The 22474-nt window shown below is 37.5% G+C and overlaps 1 protein-coding gene across 1 annotated transcript in view; it reads right to left on the bottom strand.

Annotated features, from left to right (window-relative positions):
• The window catches only part of LOC150082463 (CD109 antigen-like), a 424736-nt gene that overhangs the window by 127987 nt on the left and 274275 nt on the right, over positions 1 to 22474 (bottom strand). The window contains exon 19 of the mRNA XM_090377518.1: positions 11240 to 11345. Within this exon, the coding sequence (XP_090233644.1) occupies positions 11240 to 11345 (106 nt within the window). The remainder of the gene's footprint in view (positions 1 to 11239; positions 11346 to 22474) is intronic.

The following is a 22474-nucleotide window of genomic DNA, read 5'->3' on the forward strand; positions in this document are numbered from 1 at the left end:
AGTAATATTTGTATTGTTACAATCATACTATCATGTTATTATACAACAATACTTGTATTGTTGCAATCATACTATTCAACAAATGGCTAGAATAAAATGGGTAATTAGGCTATTGGCCTAACCTCTTCCAGATGATGATTCAGTATAGTAAGCAGTGGGCATGTGCATTCTATTTATCATTAACATTGATTTGGTAGAGCAAGTATCACTAACATTGATTCAGTGTGAGCATAAATTACATTGTTCTGTTTTCGGTTCTAGCTGTTTGAAAGCGAGTAGGTGTTGTTAAAGATGTTTACACATTAAACATCTTTCATGCGTACAGGGTACACACGATTTTTTTTTTTTTTGGCTGATGCTGTATAAGCTTGCTTTCTTGCATCATTTGCCACTATTAATACTAATGCTAATATCAAATGATTGCAGAATAATTCTGATGCAAAATGTTTGTCTATAAAACGTGCATAAAAGCCAATAACTAATGCAATGGCAAGAATCATATCATACCCTGCTTTTGCTGAAAATTCTTCAATGCTCTCACTGCAGACATGTCAGGAAAATCTGAAGAGCCACCAAAGAAATGTCCCCACACAAAATATATTAACAAGTCTTGGATGTACCAATCAATACACATAAAATCTTGAAAACTGTCTCCCATAAACTGTATACTCTTGAGCATAGTATAAGCAATGATATTTTATCTAACAAGTCTGTTCATTTTCTACTTAAGATTTTCTACATAAGTTAAAGCAAATATTAAATTGAATAATGTGAAAGTGGAAAAAACTGTGCACACTAACTGCACACTAATCCACGCTATTTATAGAAAGAAGCAAACAGCCCATGGTCTTCTAAGTTTATTTTATATATCTATATTAATGTAATCTGCACAATATCTATATTAAAGTAATCATCATTTTAGTAAAAATGTGCACTTCTATATACCATTTAACTGTAACACTTTCAAATATCAAAAGTAATTATTTTGAACATATTTATCAGAACTGTCTATAAGCTTTCAGTTACAAGTTCCAATGTAATGATGCTTTATTTTTGTTCGTGGAAACATGTTAAAGGATGGCAAGATTTTTCTCAAACATTCTACATATGTCAGTTAAGATCCTGTTATATTACGATTAATTTATCCTCCAATTTTTTTAATAATTTAATATGTGAACAAGAAGAAGAAGATTTCAATTTCCTGATAAGACAAAAAAACTTTCATAAATAAAAGGTGTCTAAAAAGATTATTTAAATTTAATACCAAATAACATTTAGTGTTAAATTTGTATAATCCAATGAAAGGTATATCTTCAAGAATTTATGGCCTTTATATCAAGAGTTTATGACATAAAGGTCATCAGATTAATCAGAATATACTCCAACAAGTTAGGATCATTTTTAGGTTTGAGGGGTTGATTCTGACAAACCTTTGAGCACCACATCCTTCCAAGAGTATAAGAAGCAACAATTTAAGACAAATGTTAAATGCTGTTGGTAGTAAATTTGGATATAAACAATAAAACCTTTTTTTAACTGCTTCTCCCTTTAGGATGTCCATTCTTAGGCACCTGTTTTTTCTAATTTTGCACACTACTTCATCTAAGTCAATCGGGTGCAAGAATATTTGCTGATACTATCAAGGCAGTGTTAGGTGGGTCGGAAATCTGCTAGCTTTGGGGAGAATACATGGACTAATAGATTAACAGTAGCCGCTGGAAGGAGTGAAAGTGATTCTTGCACTGCTTCTATTGGAATGAGCAGCAGCCTGAAAAACAAGGTGCAGGGGATTCCAGAGACTGCTGGGAGTCATTGTGAAACAAGTAAATATGGGCTGTGTTAGGGTAGCTAAGAATAGGAACATGTGCATGTATACTTGCATATACACCAATGCTAGGAGTTTGCTAAATAAATTTGATGAATTTGAAGTGTTGGTCAAAACATCAAAGGCAGATATTGTTGGGATATCAGACACGTGGTGTCATACATATAAGGAATTCAGAAATGGAATTTGAGGAGTACAATATGTACAGGAAGAATAGACAGGATAGGAAGGGAAGAGGGGTTATGCTATTAGTTAAGAAACACATAAAATCCAAGGAAGTACAGTAGCCAACATGGCTGGACAGTGCAGTGTTGAGTCAGTTTGGTGTGACATAGGCACTGAGAAAGAAAAATTGAGAGTAGGAGCGTGTTATAGGCCTAATGACTACGATGAGTACAATAAACAACTGTAAAGAGAAATAGAGTGCGTCAGTAAATCAGAGTGTCTTATAATGGGGGATTTTAATTTCCCAGATATTGATTGGAATTTGTGGGGTGGTCACTCACACACTAGCAAGGGTTTTGTGGATCTATTGAGCGATTGTTTTCTACAGCAGCATGTTCGGGCTACTAGAGGAAGTAATACTCTTGATCTGAGTATTAGTAGTGATTCTTCATGCATTAAGAATTTGCAGATAGAGGAACCACTGGGTGGCAGTGATCACAGTGTGCTGAAGTGGGATTTACTCAAAGAGGTAACTACCATCAGGGGTAAAGGGAAGGGTTTTTGCTTTCATAAAGGTCACTACGGTGGTCTGTGAAAGTATTTAAATTCTATATGGTGGAACCAAATGATGATGTTACCAACAGGAAATTCTAAATGGGAAGCATTCAAAGAATCAATCTTGGAAGTTACTAGGCTTTTCATACAAACTAGGAAATATTGTTCAAGGTTTAGACCTAAATGGATGTCAGATGAACTATGAGACATGTGGCAGAGAATAAAAATGCATAAGATACATATAAATTACCAGGTGAAATGAAAGCCTATGATAGTTATGAGCTGGTCTGTAACCAAGCCACAAAGGAGGTTAAGCAGACAAAGGTAGAATACGAGAAATCTTTGGCAAACGATGCAAAGAAAAACAGCAAAGAGTTCTTTTCTTATGTAAACTCTACACGGAAGGGGATGAATCAGATTGATCCACTTGGTATCGATGGTTCAACTGTTGATGATCCTGCTCAGGTAGCTAACAAACTAAATGAATATTTTGCATCTACATTCACACATGAGGAGTTATTCAGGGAGGGGAATGCCAGAGGTGAATTAAACTCTGGCAGTGAGCTAGATGATTTTTTAACAACTGAGAGCAAAGTGTAGGAGAAATTGTTGAAGATAAACATATGAAAGGCACCTGCAGTGGATGGGATCTATCCAGTTATATTAAAGGAGGCAACAAAGGAAGTAAACAAATCCTTAGCCATAATTTTAAGAGCTTCCTTGGACTCAGGGGAGGTATTCATGGACTGGAATGTGCAAATGTGACCCCAATTCACAAATGAGGATCAAAGGGCAACACAAGTAATTACAGACCTGTTAGTTTAACTTCTGTTCCATGAAAATTAATGGAGGCACTGGTTAATGAAGCACTGCAGGATCATCTAGACAAGACTTCAGTTATAGCTCAGACACAGCATGGGTTTGTTAAGGGGAAGTCTTGTCTGACCAATTTGATTGGATACTATGATGTGGTCACAAAAGAACTGGATGCAGGGAATAACTTTGATATTATACAGGGTGTCTCAAAAATATTGGTTTAGGGGAGGTAGGTAACATCTAAAGGAATGTGAATCGCATAGGAACCCATAACCGGAAACGTCACCGTAAATCAGTAGACGGCACTGTTTATCAGCTCGCGAGAGGGAAAATTTCTGGTTTACTCATTCAAACAGTAGTCGCCGCATGAAGAGCATGCATCGATATACGAACTGTGAGCTGGCAGACATGAACCACTCAACAAATTTATGGAGAATGCTTCCCAGACAGACATGTACCTGACCACCGTTTGTTTGCGTGTGTGCATCAAAATTTGTGCGATTATGGGTCATTTAGAGGTAACAGGAGTAGTGCGGGCAGACCACGTTCAACGCGAACTCTCACCAGGGAAGAAAGTGTGTTGAATGCCGTCCAGAATAATCCTACTACCAGCACACATGCTGTTGCCTCTGCCTTAGGAGTGTCTCGTTGCAGTGTACAGCGTGTCTGGCACGACGATTCCTTACACCCCTTTCATCTCCAAAGGGTTCAGTTACTACTCCCCCAATATCATCCTGCACGTGTGGCTTTTGCGCAGTGGTTTCTCCAAGAAAGTGTTCAACAAAACTTGAATTTTCCAGCCTATGTTTTGTTCACGGATGAAGCTTATTTCACTCGGGAAGGCTTATTCAATCATTGTGTGGGCTCCCAACAACCCACATGGTGTGTACCCCCATGCAGCACAACATCGCTTCGCAATAAATATGTGGGCAGGTATGGTCGGTGACTGCTTAGTCAGCCCATACCTGTTACCATCCCGCATGAACTCCGCTAAATATCGGATCTTTCTTGAACAAGTTCTACCAGGGTTACTTGATGATGTGAGACACAACATTTGGTTTCAACATGACGGGGTGCCTGCCCATTATGGAAGGTGTGTTTGTGACCATTTGAACAGGCGTTTTGGGCGTCGATGGATTGGCCGTGGTGGACCCGTTGTCTGGTCCCCACGCTCATCTGATTTATCGAGCCTTGATTTCTTTCTGTGGGGGGGCCCCTCAAATCTATCGTGTATGAATCGCCTGTGGAGACGGAAATGGATCTCATGGCGAGACTCGTCCGCACTGCTGCTGCTACTGTCAAAGAAACTCCAGGTGCGTTCGACCGTGTTCGCCAATCCATGCTGCATCGGTGTCACGCATGCATCACGTCTCATGGTGGAACCTTCGAGCATCTGTTGTAACATCATGAAATGCATCCATCTCGTACTCCATTGTTAATATTATGTCAAATAAATGTTTGCCACTAATTACTATCTTGTGTCATTTCTGCTACTACTTTTCCGTGACGTTTCCGGTTATGGGTTCCTATGCGATTCACATTCCTTTAGATGTTATCTACCTCCCCTAGATGTTTGTACCAATAATTTTGAGACACCCTGTATATTTGGATCTTAGAAAGCCTTTTGAAGGAAGACTGCTGCACAAATTGGAGCAGTGTGGCATTGGAGGCAAATTGCTGCTATGAATAAAGGGATGGTTGAGTGGGAGAAGGGAGAGAGTGGTAATCAATGGACACTGCTCTTTTTATTATTATTATTATTATTATTATTATTATTAGCCATATGGTGCAAGGAAGCCTGAGGCTTATGCTGCACCAGTTAAAAAAAAAAAAAAAAAATTCTGAATTACCCTGAGAGAGATAGTCAGACGTAAAAGGGAATCACCAAGAAAGAGTAGAATGATGATATCCAGCTCAGCACCCTGGGTGTGCCAAGCCCATACTCATCAGACTCTCTTTGTGGACTAATTTTATCAGTGGAGTCCCCATGGTTCAGTGTTGGGTCCATTGTTGTTTTCTATATTCATTAATGATACTGATGATGGCATATCAGGCTTAATGTCCAAGGCTGCAGACAATACGAAGGTCGGCAAGGTTGTTAATGACACTAATGACAGTACGCTGCTGCAACAGGATCTAGAAAAGTTGAGTAGATGGGCTGAGAGGTGGCAACTGAAGTTTAACATTGACAAATGTAAAGTACTCCATATGGGAAGCAGTAACCCCAGAGTAGTATCAACTGTGTGGTACTACTCTGACAGTGGTAGAGAGTGAAAAAGACCTGGGAATAATTGTGCAGGCAGATATGAAATTTTCTGAGCAGTGCAGATGGCCTGCAAGAGTAGCTCATGGTGTCTTGTCAATGATATACAGGAATTTTTCTAGCAGGGATAAGGAGGTGATTATTCCCTTGTATAAGGCAATGGTCAGGTCACACCTTGAGTACTGTATACAGGTCTGGAGGCGTCATTTTAGGAAGGATGTAGAGCTGTTCGAACGAGTACAGAGAAGTGCAACAAGATTAGTGAATGGAACAAAGGGTTGTTCTTACAAAGAAAGGTTTAAGTTTTGCAAATTACAGTGCCTGGAGACTAGGCACCTGCAAGGTGATCTGATCGAGGTGTATAAAGCCTTGAATGATTTCAGCATACTAAAATCATTCATTTATGCCCACTCAGGGCATAAATTGATTTGAATTTATGCCCTGAGTGGCCATAAATTCAAATTGAGGAAAGACAGTTGTAGGAAACATGTGCGAAAGTTTGCCTTCAGCCAGCAGGTGGTTGATTGCTTGAACAAACTTCCATCTGTCATTGTAGAAGTTGATAACTTAAACAGATTCAAGGCAGAACTAAACAAACATTTGGAGCGAGTGGATGGGTGAAATGAGAGGGTTTTTTTTTTTTTTTTTTTTGATTTTGGCTGATGCTAAATAAACTTGCTTTCTTGCATGATGTGCCTTTACTAATGCTAATGCTAACTCATCTAAGATAAATGGTAGCTCATCCACTCCATTAATATAGTCCCCTATTCAACAATAACCCCTGCTTATGCTAATGAGTGATATGGACCACCAATCAATCCTGGATTGATTGATTGATTGATGTGTCCATATGTGGTGGTCCACTGGTGGTTCAAGGTTTAGGCCTAAATGGATGTTAGATGAATTAATGAGGCATATGGCAGAGAAGAAAAATGCATGGGATACATAAATTAATGGGTGACATGGAAGCCTATATGTATGGTATGTAACCAAGTCACAAAGGAGATTAGGCAGGCAAAGGCAGATTATGAGAAATCCTTGGCAAAGGATGCAAAAAAAACAGAAAAGAGTTCTTTACCTTTGAAACTCTAGTAGGAAATGGATGAATCAGATTGGTCCACTGGATATTGATGGTTCAACTGTTGATGATCCTGCTCAGGTGGCTAACAAACTAAATGAGTATTTTGCATCTACATTCACACATGAGGAGTTATTCAGGAAGGGGAATGCCAGAGGTGAAGTAAACTCTGGCAGTGAGCTAGATGATTTTGTAATAACTGAGAGGAAAGTGGAGGAGAAATTGTTGAGGATAAACATAAAAAAGGCACTCGGGGTGGATGGGATCTATCCAGTTGTATTAATGGAGGCAGCAAAGGAAGTAAGCAAACCCTTAGCCATAATTATGGCTAAGGGTTTGATTACACAAGTAATTATAGGCTGACATAAGTAATTATAGACCTGTGAGTTTAACTTCTGTTCCAGGAAAATTAATGGAGGCACTGGTTAAAGAAGCACTGCAGGATCATCTAGACAAGACTTCAGTTATAGCTTGGACACAGCATGGTTTTGTTAAGGGAAAGTCTTGCGTGACCAATTTGATTGGATATTATGATGCAGTCACAAAAGAACTGGATGCAGGGAATGACTTTGATATTATATATTTGGATCTTAGAAAGCCTTTTGATACTGTTGCACATGGAAGACTGCTGCACAAATTGGAGCAATGTGGCATTGGAGGCAAATTGCTACTATGGATAAAGGGATGGTTGAGGGGAAGAAGACAGAGAGTGGTAATCAATGGACACTGCTCATCGTGGACTAATGTTATTAGTGAGTCCCTCAGGGTTCAGTGTTGGGTCCATTGTTGTTTTCTGTATTTATAAATGATATTGATGATGGTATATTGGTATATCAAGCTTAATGTCCAAGTTTGCAGAGGATACAAAGGTTAGCAGGGTTGTTAAGGACACTACTGACAGTATGCTGCTGCAACAGGATCTGGAAAGGTTGAGCAGATTGGCTAGAGGTGGCAAATGAAGTTTAACATTGACAAATGTAAAGTATTACAGAATTTTCATTCTGTAGTACTTTACATAATGAATTATGTAGTACTACATAATGAATGAAAAGGACCTGGGGGTAATTGTGCAGGCAGATATGAAGTTTTCTGAGCAGTGCAGACGGGCTGCAAGATTAGCTCATGGTGTCTTGTCATTGATATACAGGAATTTTTCTAGCAGGGATAAGGAGGTGATTATTCCCTTGTATAAGGCAATGGTCACGCCACACCTTGAGTACCGTATATAGGTCTGGAGGCATCATTTCAAGAAGGATGTAGAGCTGCTGGAATGAGTACAGAGAAGGGCAACAAGATTAGCGAATGGAACAAAGGGTTGCTCTTACGAAGAAAGGCTTAAGTTTTTTACAGTGTCTGGAGACTAGGCACTGGTGAGGTGATCTGATAGAGGTGCAGTGGCGTAGCTACCATGTAGGTAGGCAAGGCAATTGCCCCCGGACTCAGATCCTTTAGGGGCCGGCATCTTTGGTTGTCTCCTCTTTTTGCAATTTTCATTATGTAGGGGCCCGAACATGTTCTTTGCCTATGGGCCTGAAAAAGGTGTGTTGTTGTGTTGTTTTGTTATTAGGAGCATTAGCAACTAAGGCCATATTGCTCCGGGAATATGCGGTGGTCATTCCCTGACCTTTCCACATCCTCCGTATTTGGTGGTGACACCTGAAAAAGGGTAGCTACGCTACTGTAGAAGTGTATAAAGCCTTGAATGGTTTGAGCATGCTCAATGCTGATGGGATTCTTCCTATTGCTCAGAATAATCACCTGAGAGGGCATAAATTCAAATTGAGGAAAGACAGATGTAGGATAGATGTGTGGAAGTTTGCTTTTAGCCAGTGGGTAGTTGGTTGGTGGAACAGACTTCCATCCCTTGTTGTGGAAGTTGATAGCCTAAATAAATTTAAGGCTCAGCTGGACAGGTATTTCAAACGAATGGATGGGTGAAATGGGAGTGTTTTTTTTTTGTCTGATGCTGCATAAGCTTGCTTTCTTGCATCATATGCCTCTACTAATGCTAATGCTAATATGACTGTGCTATTCCATATGTTATTTCTGCCAATGTTCTTATCTTGCCTGTTGATATCTTGTAAACTTATTAGCCATTGCAACCAACATTCTTCAAGCTTCACAATCATATGTATATAATTCCTTTGCATTCTCAAAAATTCCTCCTTCAGATTCCTCATATCTTTAGTGCTCCATCTTATTTACTGATATTTCTTCCTTGCATTATACATTTACTTCCACAATAAACTTAGTATAGTTGTTGACCATTGTACTGATATAGCTTAAGCCTCATCCAGTGCTCTGAGGCTTCGTATATGTGTTGAAACAATTGCACCACATCTTCACCTGTCATACTCAGCATCTTCATGATCAGAAAATTCCTGTAACCTTTCTCTAGTGAATTAAACATATTACAGTTAACATAGAGTTGGATTTCTATATAACGAAATCGATCTTTCCCTTGAAAAAATTCGTTATACAGAAATTTCGTTATAAAGAAATTTGACCTTTTCAACAATGAAAAATGCTATAAATTCAGAAATATAGTAAAAGATGGGAAAGAAGTGGGAATGAATAAATTTTCTAACATTTTAAAACAATTTATTAATACATACATATTAAGATATGACTACTTACATGATGTCCTCAATTTATTAATATATACATATTAAGAAATGACTACTTACATGATGCCCACAATTTATTAGTACACTTTTAAGAATTATGTCGCAAAATATTTGGTTATTTTTTTGTTGTACATTGGATTCTACTGTACACCATTCATAAAAATTTTCACATTTGTTTAAACTTTAAACACTCAGATATATTTTCTGTTACATTTTCTTCCCACTGAAGTCTTTGATGCAAAGTTTCAAATACTGTGAACATTTGTTTGGATGGTTTAATATCATCATTCTTCTCTTTCTTGGCGATTCCTTTCTACTTTTCTCTCTCAGAGTAGCTTGGGAATTTTTTTTTGGCTGGTACCGGAATAAGCCTCAGGCTTCCTTGCACCATATGGTTATTAATAATAATAATAATAATAATAATAATAATCCCTCGTTTTCATCCAACTCATCATCGATATTGTCACTAGTTCTTTAAAATATGCTCCAAAATGTTGGAGTCACTTGGATATTCAGCTATTATGACATCATTATCAACTCCTAAAAATTCGTCAGGAACAATTTCTCCACTGATCAAACCTCGCTTGGAACTCTTCCCAAGATTGCTCAATGTCTTCTAGTAGTTCATCCCTCTCATCTCTGTTAATTAACATTTTAGCAAAACCTTTTGTGAAACAATTCTTAATCGTTGTTTCTGCCATATCTTGACTCCACACTTTCGCCAATTCTGATATGCACATCCAGAAATCTATAACAGAATCTATAGGTTGGTTGGTTTCTATTCTCAGTATAATTTTTTTCAGTATTCACCTTCGGTAATGCATTTTCAAATTCTTGATAATGCCTTGGCTGTAGTTAAGATGAATTATTCAGAAGGAAGAAAACAAACTTCACACTTGCAAGTTTCAAAATTACTGACTGAAGGCAGGCAGGGCAATTGTCAACAATCAACGCAATTTTTCTGTTTTCTTTCATCATCTTTCTATTTAAATTTAAAATCCACTGCTCAAAAATTTCGCTTGTCATTCAAGGTTTTTCATTGTAGTTGTAGTTCAACTCTAACAACTTTACTCCTTTGAAACATCAGGGTTATTTACTTTTGCCTAATACCAAAAGCTTCAGTTTTTCATTACAAGCCATATTTGCACCAACCAAGAGTATAATTCTCTCCTTACTGTTTTTATCACCTAAACATTTATCGCCTTTAAAAATCAGTGTCTTGTTCAGCAAACATTTAAAAAATAGACATGTTTCATCAACGTTGAATATGTATTTGGACTTTCCTCCATAATTTTTTTCAAAACCAACCATGCCAACTGTTTACTTGCTATCAAAGCAGAGGGCTGGACATGTGGTATTTAAGCCATTTTCTTATTTAAGTCTCTCTCTCTCTCTCTCTCTCTCTCTCTCTCTCTCTCCCTCCCCCCCTCCTTGACAGCAGAAATCATTAAGAGAACAAGATGTTCAGAAAACATTTATTATTATTATTATTATTATTATTATTATTATAAGCCATATGATGCTGCACAAGCCAAAAAATTTTCCCAGTTACCCTGAGAGATAGACAGAGAGAGAGAGAGAGAGAGAGAGAGAGAGAGAGAGAGAGAGAGAGAGAGAGAGAGAGAGAGAGAGAGAGAGAGAGAGAAATATCCAAGAAAGAGAAGGATGATGATATCCAGCTCAGGACCCTGGGTTTTCCAAGCCCATACACACCAGATGTGAGCCCCTGAATACAGTGAAATCAAATAACTCAGGAATTTAATTTCAGCTAAATTAAACTCTGAGAAAATATGGAAACTAAAAAGCTGATGTCACCTATTAAGATAAGAGACTTTTAAGGACAATTAGGAAAAAAAAAGTAGATTAATTTTTCTTAATAAGAAATAATTTAAACTGCATTTATTTCTTACCCAATATTAATATCATACCACAACCAAGAGTTTTCATATAATCTCTGAATGCGGTTGAGACGATGAAGTTTAAAATCAACTAGATTCAGCTCATCATTCTGAAGACCTATTAAATAATAACAAAATAACTAAGCATTCACGTATTTTATCAAAAATATTCTCTTTCCCTAACTTGTATTGCATATAGCATTATCAGTACATTTTTCTAGAATAATTCATTGTTTTAACAATTATCGTGATCTTGTATATTAATTATAAAAGCAAAAAAATTTAAAAATATGTTGAAAGCCTAATTACATCAGTATACTGACAAAACGATGCAAGGAAGCACAGAATCATCATCAACAAAAAAAAAAAAAAATTTTTAAACCATTAACCTATTCCTTCTAACAATCTACTCACACTTTAAATTTATTCCACAACCACAACACCAGGTGAAAATTTATTCCAACGATCAATTACTCTCTGGCTGAATGAAAATTTTTGCACATCTGTTTTTTAACCATCCTTTTTCAAAGAAAGTTAAAAATAGAGACAAATAGTTTTACTCTTGTTGTCAAGAGAGAGAGAGACAACAAGAGTAAGCAGTACTCTTTATCTATCAGCAGCCATTCTTCATTCATTGAGAATATGCAGGTAAAAGACCCACTGAGTAGCAGTAATCATAGTGTGCTGATGTAGAAATCACTTACTTTTGTTTTCGTAAGGGTGACTACAGTGATTACAGACAGTTTTTAAATTCTAGGAAGTGGACCAACTGATCAGCAAATTCTAAATGGGAAAAATTTAGAAAAAATTTACAATCAGCAAATTCTAAATGGGAAAAATTTAGGGAAGTAAATATAGAAGCTACTAGGTATTTTAAACCAACAAAAAAATACTGTTTAAGGCTGAGACTTAAATGGATGTCAGATAAACTTATGACATTTGTGGCAGAGAAAATAAAATGTATGGTATTCACATAAATTATTGGGAGATACAGAATCCTATGGTATATATAATTTAGTCTGTAATCAAGTCACAAAGGAGGTTAAGAAAGCTAAGGTAGATTGTGAGAACTTTCTGGCAAAGAATGCAAAGACTTCTATGCTTGTATTAACAGTAGAAGGAAGAGAAGAAAAATGCATGGGATGCATATAAATTATCAGGAGATACAGAAATCTATGGTGTATATAAATTAGTCTGTAATCAAGTCACAAAGGAAATTAGGAAAGCTAAGACATATTATGAGAAGTCTTGGGCAACTAATGCAAAGAACAGCAGCAAAGACATCTATGCTTATATTAACAGTAGAAGGAAGAGGTTGAATCACATTGGGCCACTTGGCGCCTCCGTAGCCAGGTGGGCAGGAGCAGCAGTGTGTAGCACATGCTTCTTGATTAAACTGGGGTTCAAGCCTGTGCCCACCAAATACGGAGGATGTGGAAAGGTCAGGGAATGACCACCGCATATCCCCGGAGCAATATGGCCTTAGTTGTTAATGCTCCTAAAAACCAAATAACAACAACATTGGGCCACTTGATGTCATGTTTAATTGTTGATGACCTGCTCAGATTGCAGACAAACTGAATAGGTATTTTGCATTGACATTCACACAAGAGGAATTCTTTAGGAAAGGAGATGCTGAAATTTATGAAATAATGGGGAGCTATATGATTTTGTAAAAATTGAAATAAAAGTGGAAGATAAACTGTTGTAGCTAAACATAAAAAAGGCAAGTGGGGTGGATGGGATCTATCCAATTTTATTAAGGGAAGGAGAAAAAGAGGTAAGAAAACTCTTAGCCATAATTATGAGAGTATCCTTAGATTCAGAGATTGCCCTATGAACTGGAGATGTGTAAATGTATCTCCAACTCACAAAGGGGAATCAAAATTTGGTTGGGTGAGAGAAGACAGTGGTTATCAGTGTGCACCTCTCTTCATGGCCTAATGTTATTAGTGAAGTTATTCCCACAGTTTCGTGCTGAGCCCATTGTCGTTTTCTGTATTTATTAATGATATTGATGAGGGTATATCAGGCTTAATGTCTAAATTTTCAGATGACACAAAGGCTGGAAGGTTGTTGTTGTTGTTGTTGTTGGGTTTTTTTTTGGCGCAAGAGCTACTTTGGCCATATTGCGCCTGTTCTTGTCAAGAGACACAGTAAGGATTAATAAAAGGGTTTATAGGAGCATAAATATATTAATCTGTTTTAGATAGTGGAAAAACTCAGGTAAATTGGAGTTGTCTCCAATCATATGTCTAATTTGAAGAGGTTCATTTAAATTTGATAGGGATCGGAATGATGTGTTTCTGGCATACTGATAGTGAGTGCACTCTATAAGAATATGTTTTACGGTTAGCGTTGAATTACAGTGGAAGCACAGTGGTGGATTATTTCCTCGCAATAAATAGTGATGTGTAAGATGGGTATGACCTATACGTGCTCTGGCAAGCACAACCTCTTCGTGTCTGTTTGAACGGAAACTAGATTCCCATAGCTGTGGATTCTGTTTTATATTTCGTAACTTGTTATTTACCTGATTATGCCAAATTTCTCGCCATTTTTCATTGCAAATTCGGCGTATGATTGATTTGTAGTCTGTGTAAGGAATCCGGATGTGGTTATTATCAGTGGGGTTTCTTGCTGCTTTATCTGCACTCTCATTTCCTGGTATTCCAGTGTGCCCTGGAATCCAACAGAATGTGACAGTCTGCCTATTGTTATGAAATTCGGATATTTGAGTTCTTATTTGATTTATTAGTGGATGTGGAGAGCGAGAATTGCCTTGGAGGGCTGTCACTGCACTCAAGGAGTCTGTATAGATAATAGTCTTCGGAGTGAAAACATGAACAAGTAAGGTCAAACCCATCTTAATGGCATAGAGTTCTGCAGTGAAAACGCTGCATTCTTGTGGTAATGAAACAGACACTGTTGATGTTGGTAGCACCACAGCAGCTCCCACAGCTGTGTCATTTTTAGAGCCATCAGTATAAATTTGCAAAGTGTCTGCATTTGCCAAAGAGTGAGCTGCATGTAGTTTCTGAATGGTTGGATTGTTCAGGGAGTGTTTCCCCCAACGTCGGAAATAGTCATCACACGAAGGTATACACACTTTCCATGGAGACTGTACAATTTCTCTGCCTTGATGTAAATTGGTCAACTGCATATTCCACTGCTGAATCAGTTCTCGTAGACGGATTCCTGTAGGTTGGTTTTCAAGAGGCTTATTTCTGAAAAGGTTTACCCATTGTGGATCATAGAGGTATGACCAGATAAGGCTGGAAGGGTGATTAATGACTTAATCAGGGTGAGCTACTGCAACAAGATCTAGGAATATTAGGTCGATGGGCTGAGAAATGGCAGTTGAAGTTTGACATTGAGAAATGCAAGGTACTGCATATGACTAGTAGTAATTCTACATTAACATATCAACTGTGGTACTATACTCGGTGTAGTGGAAAATGAAAAAGACTTTGGGGGGGGAGGGTAATTGTGCAGTCAGATATGAAGTTCTCTGACAATGCAGACAGGCTGCTAGAACAGCTAATGGATTTTTGTCAATGATGTAAAGAAACTTTGTTAGCAGAGATAAGGAAGTGATTATCCCTTTGCACAAGTCCATGGTTAAGCTATATCTTGAGTACTGTATACAGGTCTATATATCATTGACAAAACTCCATAACCTGCTCTGGCAGCCTGTCTGCACTGCTCAGGGAACTTCGTATCTTACTGCACAATTATTCCCAGGTCTTTTTCATTCTCCACTTTCCTGAGTGCAGTACCACACAGTTGGTGCTTTTCTTTTGGGTTACTGCTACCCATATGGAGTACTTTGCATTTTTCAATGTTAAACTTCAGTTGTCACTTCTCAGCCAATCTGCCTAACTTTTTTAGATCCTGTTGCAGTAGCATACTGTCTTTAACAACCCTGCCAACCTTTGTATCATCTGCAAACTTGGACATTAAGCCTGATATACCTTCATCGATATCATTGATAAATACACAAAACAACAATGGGCCCAGCACCAAACCCTGGGGGACTCCGCTAATAACATTAGTCCATGTAGAGCAGTGTCCATTTATTACCACTCTCTGCTGTCTCCAATTCAACCATCTCTTTATCCACTGCAGTAACTTGCCCTTAACGCCATACCACTCCAATTTGTACAGCAGTCTTCCATGTGCAACAGTATCAAAAGCTTTCCCGAAATCCCAGTTTATGATACCAAAATTATTTTTTGCATCCAGTTCCTTTGTGACCACATCGTAGTATATTGGTTAGACAAGACTTCTCCTTAACAAACCCATGCTGTTTCTGAGCTATACTGCTGTCGTGTCTAGTTGATCCTGTATCACCTCTTTATCCGGTGATTCCATTATTTTCCCTGGAACAGAAGTTAAACTAACAGGTCTATAATTATTTGTGTCACCCTCTGAACTCCCCTTTGTGAATTGGGGATACATTTGCACACCTCCAGTCCATGGGGACCTCCTCTGACTCTAAGGATGCTCTCATAATTATGGCTAAGGGTTTGCTTACTTCCCTCGCTGTCTCCTTCATTATAACTGGATAGATTCCATCTACCCCAGGTGCCATTTTTATGTTTAACTTCAATCAAATTAGTCAGACAAGACTTCTCCTTAACAAACTTGTCTGCAAATCATCTGCAAACTTGGACATTAAGCCTGATATACCTTCATCGATATCACTGATAAATACACAAAACAACAATGGGCCCAGCACCAAACCCTGGGGGACTCCGCTAATAACATTAGTCCATGTAGAGCAGTGTCCATTTATTCTGGGAGTGAGAGCAAAGTGGGAGTGACCCACTTTGCTCTCAGTTATTACAAAATCACTTAGCTCTCTGTTAGAGTTTGATAAACTTCTGGCATTCCCCTCCTCATGTGTGAATGTAGATGCAAAATACTCACTTCGTTTATCAGCTACTTGAGCACGATCATCAATAGTCGAACCATCTATGTTAAGTGGACTAATCTGATTCATCCCCTTCCTTCTAGAGTTTACATAAGTAGAGAAATCTTTGCTGTTTTTCTTTGTGTCCTTTACCAAAGATTTCTTGTCATCTGCCTTCGCCTGCCTAACCTCCTTTGTGACTTGATTACAAACTAGCTTATATCTGCCATAGGCTTCTGTGTCACCTGATAATTTATATGCATCCCATGCATTTTTCTTTTCTGCCACGAGCCTCATTAATTCATCTGACATCTGTTTAGGCTTGAACTTTAAACAGTATTTCTTAGTTGATATGAAAAGCCTAGTAGACGCCAAGATTAAGTCCGTGAAGGCTTCCCATTTAGAATTCATCTTTCGTAACATCATCAGTTGATCCCACTGCAAAACATTTAACTCAGAGAGAAACTGCCAAATAGAACAAAACATATTGGAATCATAGGTAAGATTCTTAGATGAATTATAGAAGACAAGGCAGCAGGAAATGAATGCAATTAATTGTTACTTATTCTACAGGATGGGCTAGACGTTGGAATCCCATAAATGACACTGACAAAGGAATACAGAACATGATATCAAAATTTGCAGATGATATAAAGATCAGGAGGGAGGTTAATGACCAGCATCAAAGTAGTGCTCCTTTGCAATGATTGACTGGCTTTGTGGATGATCAAGTAAGTGGCAACTATATTTTAATGCTGCAAAATGCAATGTTTTAAAATTGGGAAATAACAATCCTAAAACAACACATAATTAGGTCGAGGGGTTTAAATTATAACAGTAGAGAAAAAGATTTGTTATGAACCAGGCAGATATGGCATTCTCTGTGCAGTGCAGACAGGTGAGGCTTATAGCACCCTATCAACAACGACTGGGAAAAACTCTCTCTCTCTCTCTCTCTCTCTCTCTCTCTCTCCCCTCTTCCTGTCTGGCACAACTTAAGGGGCAGATGGATTGGCATCTTTAGTTGGTGGGAATGCTATGAGTGGATATAGGTTGTGCACTGGGTAGCCACTTTATTAGGTATACCTACCTAATAAGTAAGTTCCCCCCACCTTTCAGCCCTCAGAACGGCCTGATTTTTCATGGTATGGACTAAATGAGGTGTCAAGAGTGGTTAATGTTGGCTCAACTGCTTCCACTGATTGTTTGAAAATTGGATGGGTTCAGATCTCTACTCCTTTGGCCTCATCACTCAAGTGCTCAACTGGATTGAGATCTGGTGACTGGAAAGGCCACAGTAATGAACCGAATTCATTTTTACGTTCCTGGAACGAATTCTGTACAGTTCTAATCTTGTGACATGGTGCATTATCCTGATGGAAGAATCCATTCAGAGATAGATACACTGCATCCACAAAGGGATGTGCCTGGTAAGAAACAATTTCTAGATAACTTATGGCATTGAAATATTGCTCCACTGAGGGCCAAATGGGCACCATGAAAACACCCTCCACACCATTACAATATCATCATCACCAACCTGCATCGCTGACACAACAGAATAGATCCACTGACTGGTGCTGTTTTTGCCATATTCTGGTCCTTCCATTAACATCGAAATAGCAAGAACCAGGATTTGTCCAACCAGGAAACATTTTTCTAATCCTCCATCCATTGTGAAGTGCTGATGTTCCTGAGTCCACCATAACCATACTTTCTTGCTTTTTGCTGACAGAAGTGGAACCTGGTTCAGTAATCAGCTGTGATGTCCTATCCATGAAAAATGGGCTGTTATTTTCCTGGCAATAGATTTTTTGTTATTCCACACAAGTCTTGTCAGCTCCTGTTGGCCTCTCAAAAACCACAGCAGGATTGCAGTTTCCAAGATACTCATATTAGTTCCAACTACCATGACATGTTCAAAATCACTAAAATCGTTCATCTTGCCATTCTGGAAATTTATTTACTCTTGCCAAAGAGAACGGAAAGGTGAAAAAACAATCATGTACAATACAGCATCCTGATATATCCACCTCTTTTAACTGCATGGTATGAATACCTGATGATGTTATTGAAGCTGCATTCTATTTCACGAACGTACAACAGGTGCACTTAATAAGTGGTCACTTCAGTGTATATGCAAAATACATTTTTTTCTTCTTCTTTGAACTGATGCTTGCTTCATTGCATCTTTTGGTGTTCACTAATACTAGATTTCTGTTAATTAAATAACTGTGTATAACCTGGTAATCAGTTTCATATAAATAAGAAATTTCCTTGAATCAAAAAAAAACATATAAATTACATACTTACTTTCACAAAAGTCTGAAGAACAATATGATTCCTCATTGTAAGCATGTTAAATAAAATCAATTACTCTAAGTTTGAACATAACTCATAAATGTATAATAAAAATTTATATATTTATATAATAAAAAATTTTGTACTTCATCATTTGAAAATTAGACATTTTGCAGTTATCCTTCATAAGAGGATTTTAACAAAAAGTGATACCTACTAAACCATCAATTGTGCATCAATGATTTTTTTATGAAACTTTGAATAATGTGGATTGGAACTTGTGAGTTGGTCACTTGCACGCTAGCAAGACTTTTGTAGGTTTATTGGAGGATTGTTTTCTACAGCAACATGTTCGAGACGCAACCAGAGGGAGTAATACCCATGTTCTGATTATCACCAGTGATTACGCATTAAGAATTTGCAGATAAAGGAACCACTAGGTGATAGTAATCACAGTGTACTGATGTGGGATTTACTTAAAGATGTAATTACCATCAAGGGTAACGGAAAGGATTTTTGTTTTTGTAAAGGTGACTACAGTGGTCTCAGACAGTTTTTAAATTCTATACAGTGTGATAAAGTGATGATGTTGCCAACGGTGAATTCTAAATGGGAAGCCTTCAGGAAATTAATCTTGGAGGCTACTAGGCTTTTCATACCAACTAAGAAATACTGTTCAAGGTTCAGGCCTAAATGGATGTCAGATGAATTAATGAGGCTCGTGGCTAAAAAGAAAAATGCATGGGATGCATAAAAATTATCAGGCGACGCAGAAGCCTATGGCAGATATAAGCTAGTCTGCCATCAAATCACAAAGGAGTTTAGGCAGGTGATGGCAGATTACAAGAAATCTTTGGCAAAGGATGCAAAGAAAAACAGCAAATATTTCTTGACTTATGTAAACACTAGAAAGAAGGGGATGAATCATATCGGTTCACTTAACATAGATGGTTCGACTATAGATGATCCTGCTTAAGTACCTGATAAACTGAATGAGTATTTTGCATCTACATTCACACATGAGGCGTATTCAAGGAGGGGAATGTCAGAAGTTTATCAAACTCTAACAGGGAGATAAGTGATTTTGTAATAACTGAGAGCAAAGTGGAGGAGAAATTGCTGAAGTAAACATAAAAAAGGCACCTGGGCCAGATAGAATCTATACAATTATAATGAAGGAGGCAGCAAACCCTTAGCCATAATTATGAGAGCTTCTTTGGGCTGAGGGGAGATCCCCACTGGAGATGTGCAAATGTATCCCCAATTCACAAAGGGGGTTCAAAGGGTGACAAATAATTATACACCTGTTAGTTTAACTTTTGTTCTGGGGAAAATAATGGAGTCACTGGTTAAGGAGGTGATACAGGATCACCTAGACAAGACAGCAGTAATAGTTCAGACACAGCATGGGTTTATAAAGGGGAAGTCTTGTCTGACAAATTTGATTAGATACTACGATATGGTCACAAAGGAACTGGATGCAAAAAATAATTCTGATTTCATAAACTTGGATTTCAGGAAAGCTTTTGATACTGTTGCACATGGAAGACTGCTGTACAGTCTTCCATGGCATTAAGGGAAAGTTACTGCAATGGATAAATGGATGGTTGAGTAAGAGATGGCAGAGTGGTAATAAATGGACACTGCTCTATGTGTTCTAATGTTATTAGCAGAGTCCCCCAGGGTTCAGTGCTGGGCCCATTGTTGTTTTGTGTATTTTAAAATGATATATGGATGAAGGTATATCGCTTAATGTCCAAGTTTGCTGATGATAAAAAGGTTGGCAGGGTTGTTAAAGACAGTATGCTACTGCAACAGGATCTAGAAAAGTTAGGCAGATGGGCTGAGAAGTGGCAACTGAAGTTTAACATTGACAAATGCAAAGTACTCCATATGGGCAGCAGTAACCCAAGAGAAATGTACCAACTGTGTGGTACTACACTCAAGGAGGTGGAGAATGAAAAAGACCTGGGGGTAATTTTGCAGTCAAGTATGAAGTTCTCTGAGCTGTGCAGATGAGCTGCCAGAGCAGGTCATGGAGTTTTGTCAATGATATATAGGAATTTTGCTAGCAGAAACAAGGAGGTGATTATCCCTTTGTATAAGGCAATGGTCAGGACACACCTTGAGTGCTGTATACAGCACTCAAGGTGTGTCTGGAGGCCTCATTTTAGGAAGGATGTAGAGTTGCTAGAACGGTACAGAGAAGGGCAACAAGATTGGTGAAGGGAACAAAGGGGGTGCGCTTAAGAAGAAAGGCTTAAGTTCTGCAAGTTGCAGCATCTGGAGACTAAGCAACGGCGAGGTGATCTGATCGAGGTGTATAAGGCCTTGAATGGTTTGAGCAGGCTCAATGCTGATGGGATATTTCTGCTTGTTCAGATTAAGAACCTGAGGGGGCATTGATTCAAATTGAGGAAAGACAGTTGTAGAATAGATGTCCGGAAGTTTGCCTTTATCCAGCGGGTAGTTGATTGCTGTAACAGAATTCCATCTGTTGTTGTGTTAGTTGATAGCTTAAATAAATTTAAGAAGGCTGAACTAGACAAACATTTGGAGTGCCCTAATGGGTGAAATGAGAAGTTTTTTTTTTTGGCTGATGCTGTATTAGCTTGCTTTCTTGCGTCGTATGTCTCAGCTAATGCTAATGCTAATGAAAAGATAAAGCATTTTTTCTAGATGTATTTTTTATAGGTCTGTGAGGAATAGTCATGGTTATTAGTTAACAAATTATTTTCAAAGGAGGAGCAGTCCACTGTTGACATCCAGAACAGACTAACTAACTGTATGAAGAAATCCAAGCAAGGATATGAAAATATCAAGGATAAACAGCAATGTGGACAGCCTCTGACTGAAGTGACCAATGAAACCATTGAATGCTGTAAAAATAATCATTAATGATTTAGAATTTTGGAAAGTATGCATAAGTGGATTCCCTATTGTATAACTGAGGATATGAAAAGGATGGAGTTGTGCACTGATATGTTTACATTTTATGAAACTGCTTTCAACACTAGGTTGAATGATGGTACAAATGCATTTAGTGAGAGAACTGACCTAAAGATTTTAATATAAACAAGTAATAGTTATAATAAGTGTTTTGAAAATAAAAGAATTAAATGTTCCTATTATAATTTAGAAGTTAGACCAATAGGAATTACTTTCAGTACAATCCTCCTATTTTGCACAAAATATTTCTTTACAATCCTATCATTATTAAATAAAAATGGTACATTGCTTTTATTACAAATAGAAAAGTAACTAAAAAGATCTAGGACATCACATGAATGAAGAATAATAAGGCAATACTTGTACCTAATAAGGAATATTGTAGAGTGCTCATAAGGAGCTTTTGTTAATCATTAACCATTTGCAAAGTTAGTCTCAGGCAATGCTCATCTATTGCTAACAATATTCTTTACATGGAAGGGATACAAAAAGATAATCAAGTCTTCCCCTTCTTTTTTTATCCAAAAAAAAAAAATTTTTTTTTCACCACATCATAGGATTCACATTTAGTTCATTTAGATAATGAGAACCTCTTACTTTTCAGAAAAATTAGCACAGTTCATTATTTTTTTCAATGATTATTCCAAACTATTAAGAACAAATGTTTCGTATCATAAAAATATCCTTACTGTTCAAGATACAAACATAAAAACGATTATATACATTAGCAATATTTTTAGCAGGGATCTATAATAATTAAGTTCTCATGTCCAAATAGGTAACTCAACACTCCTTTTAAACCATATAATCAAATTTTAAACCATATAATAACAGCATGCAAGTTAAAAGACAAAATTTTATAACAAATAATGTGGTAGAAAAATGGTATAATACAGGCATATGATAAAGTATTTTTTGTCGATAATTTCATTTCTTTTATACTAAAAAAATAGTAAAACATGTAAAATATAGGCATGTGGTAAAGTATTTTTATTGATAACTGTATCTTTTATATTATAATAAAAAAGTATCAATACTAAAATTTGAAGTTACAGAGGAGACTCTGTGACATCAAGTTCGAA

The sequence above is a fragment of the Mastigoproctus giganteus genome, chromosome 7 (genome assembly GCF_048544385.1).
Source record: "Mastigoproctus giganteus isolate SK-2022 chromosome 7, ASM4854438v1, whole genome shotgun sequence".
Lineage (NCBI taxonomy): Eukaryota > Metazoa > Arthropoda > Arachnida > Uropygi > Thelyphonidae > Mastigoproctus > Mastigoproctus giganteus.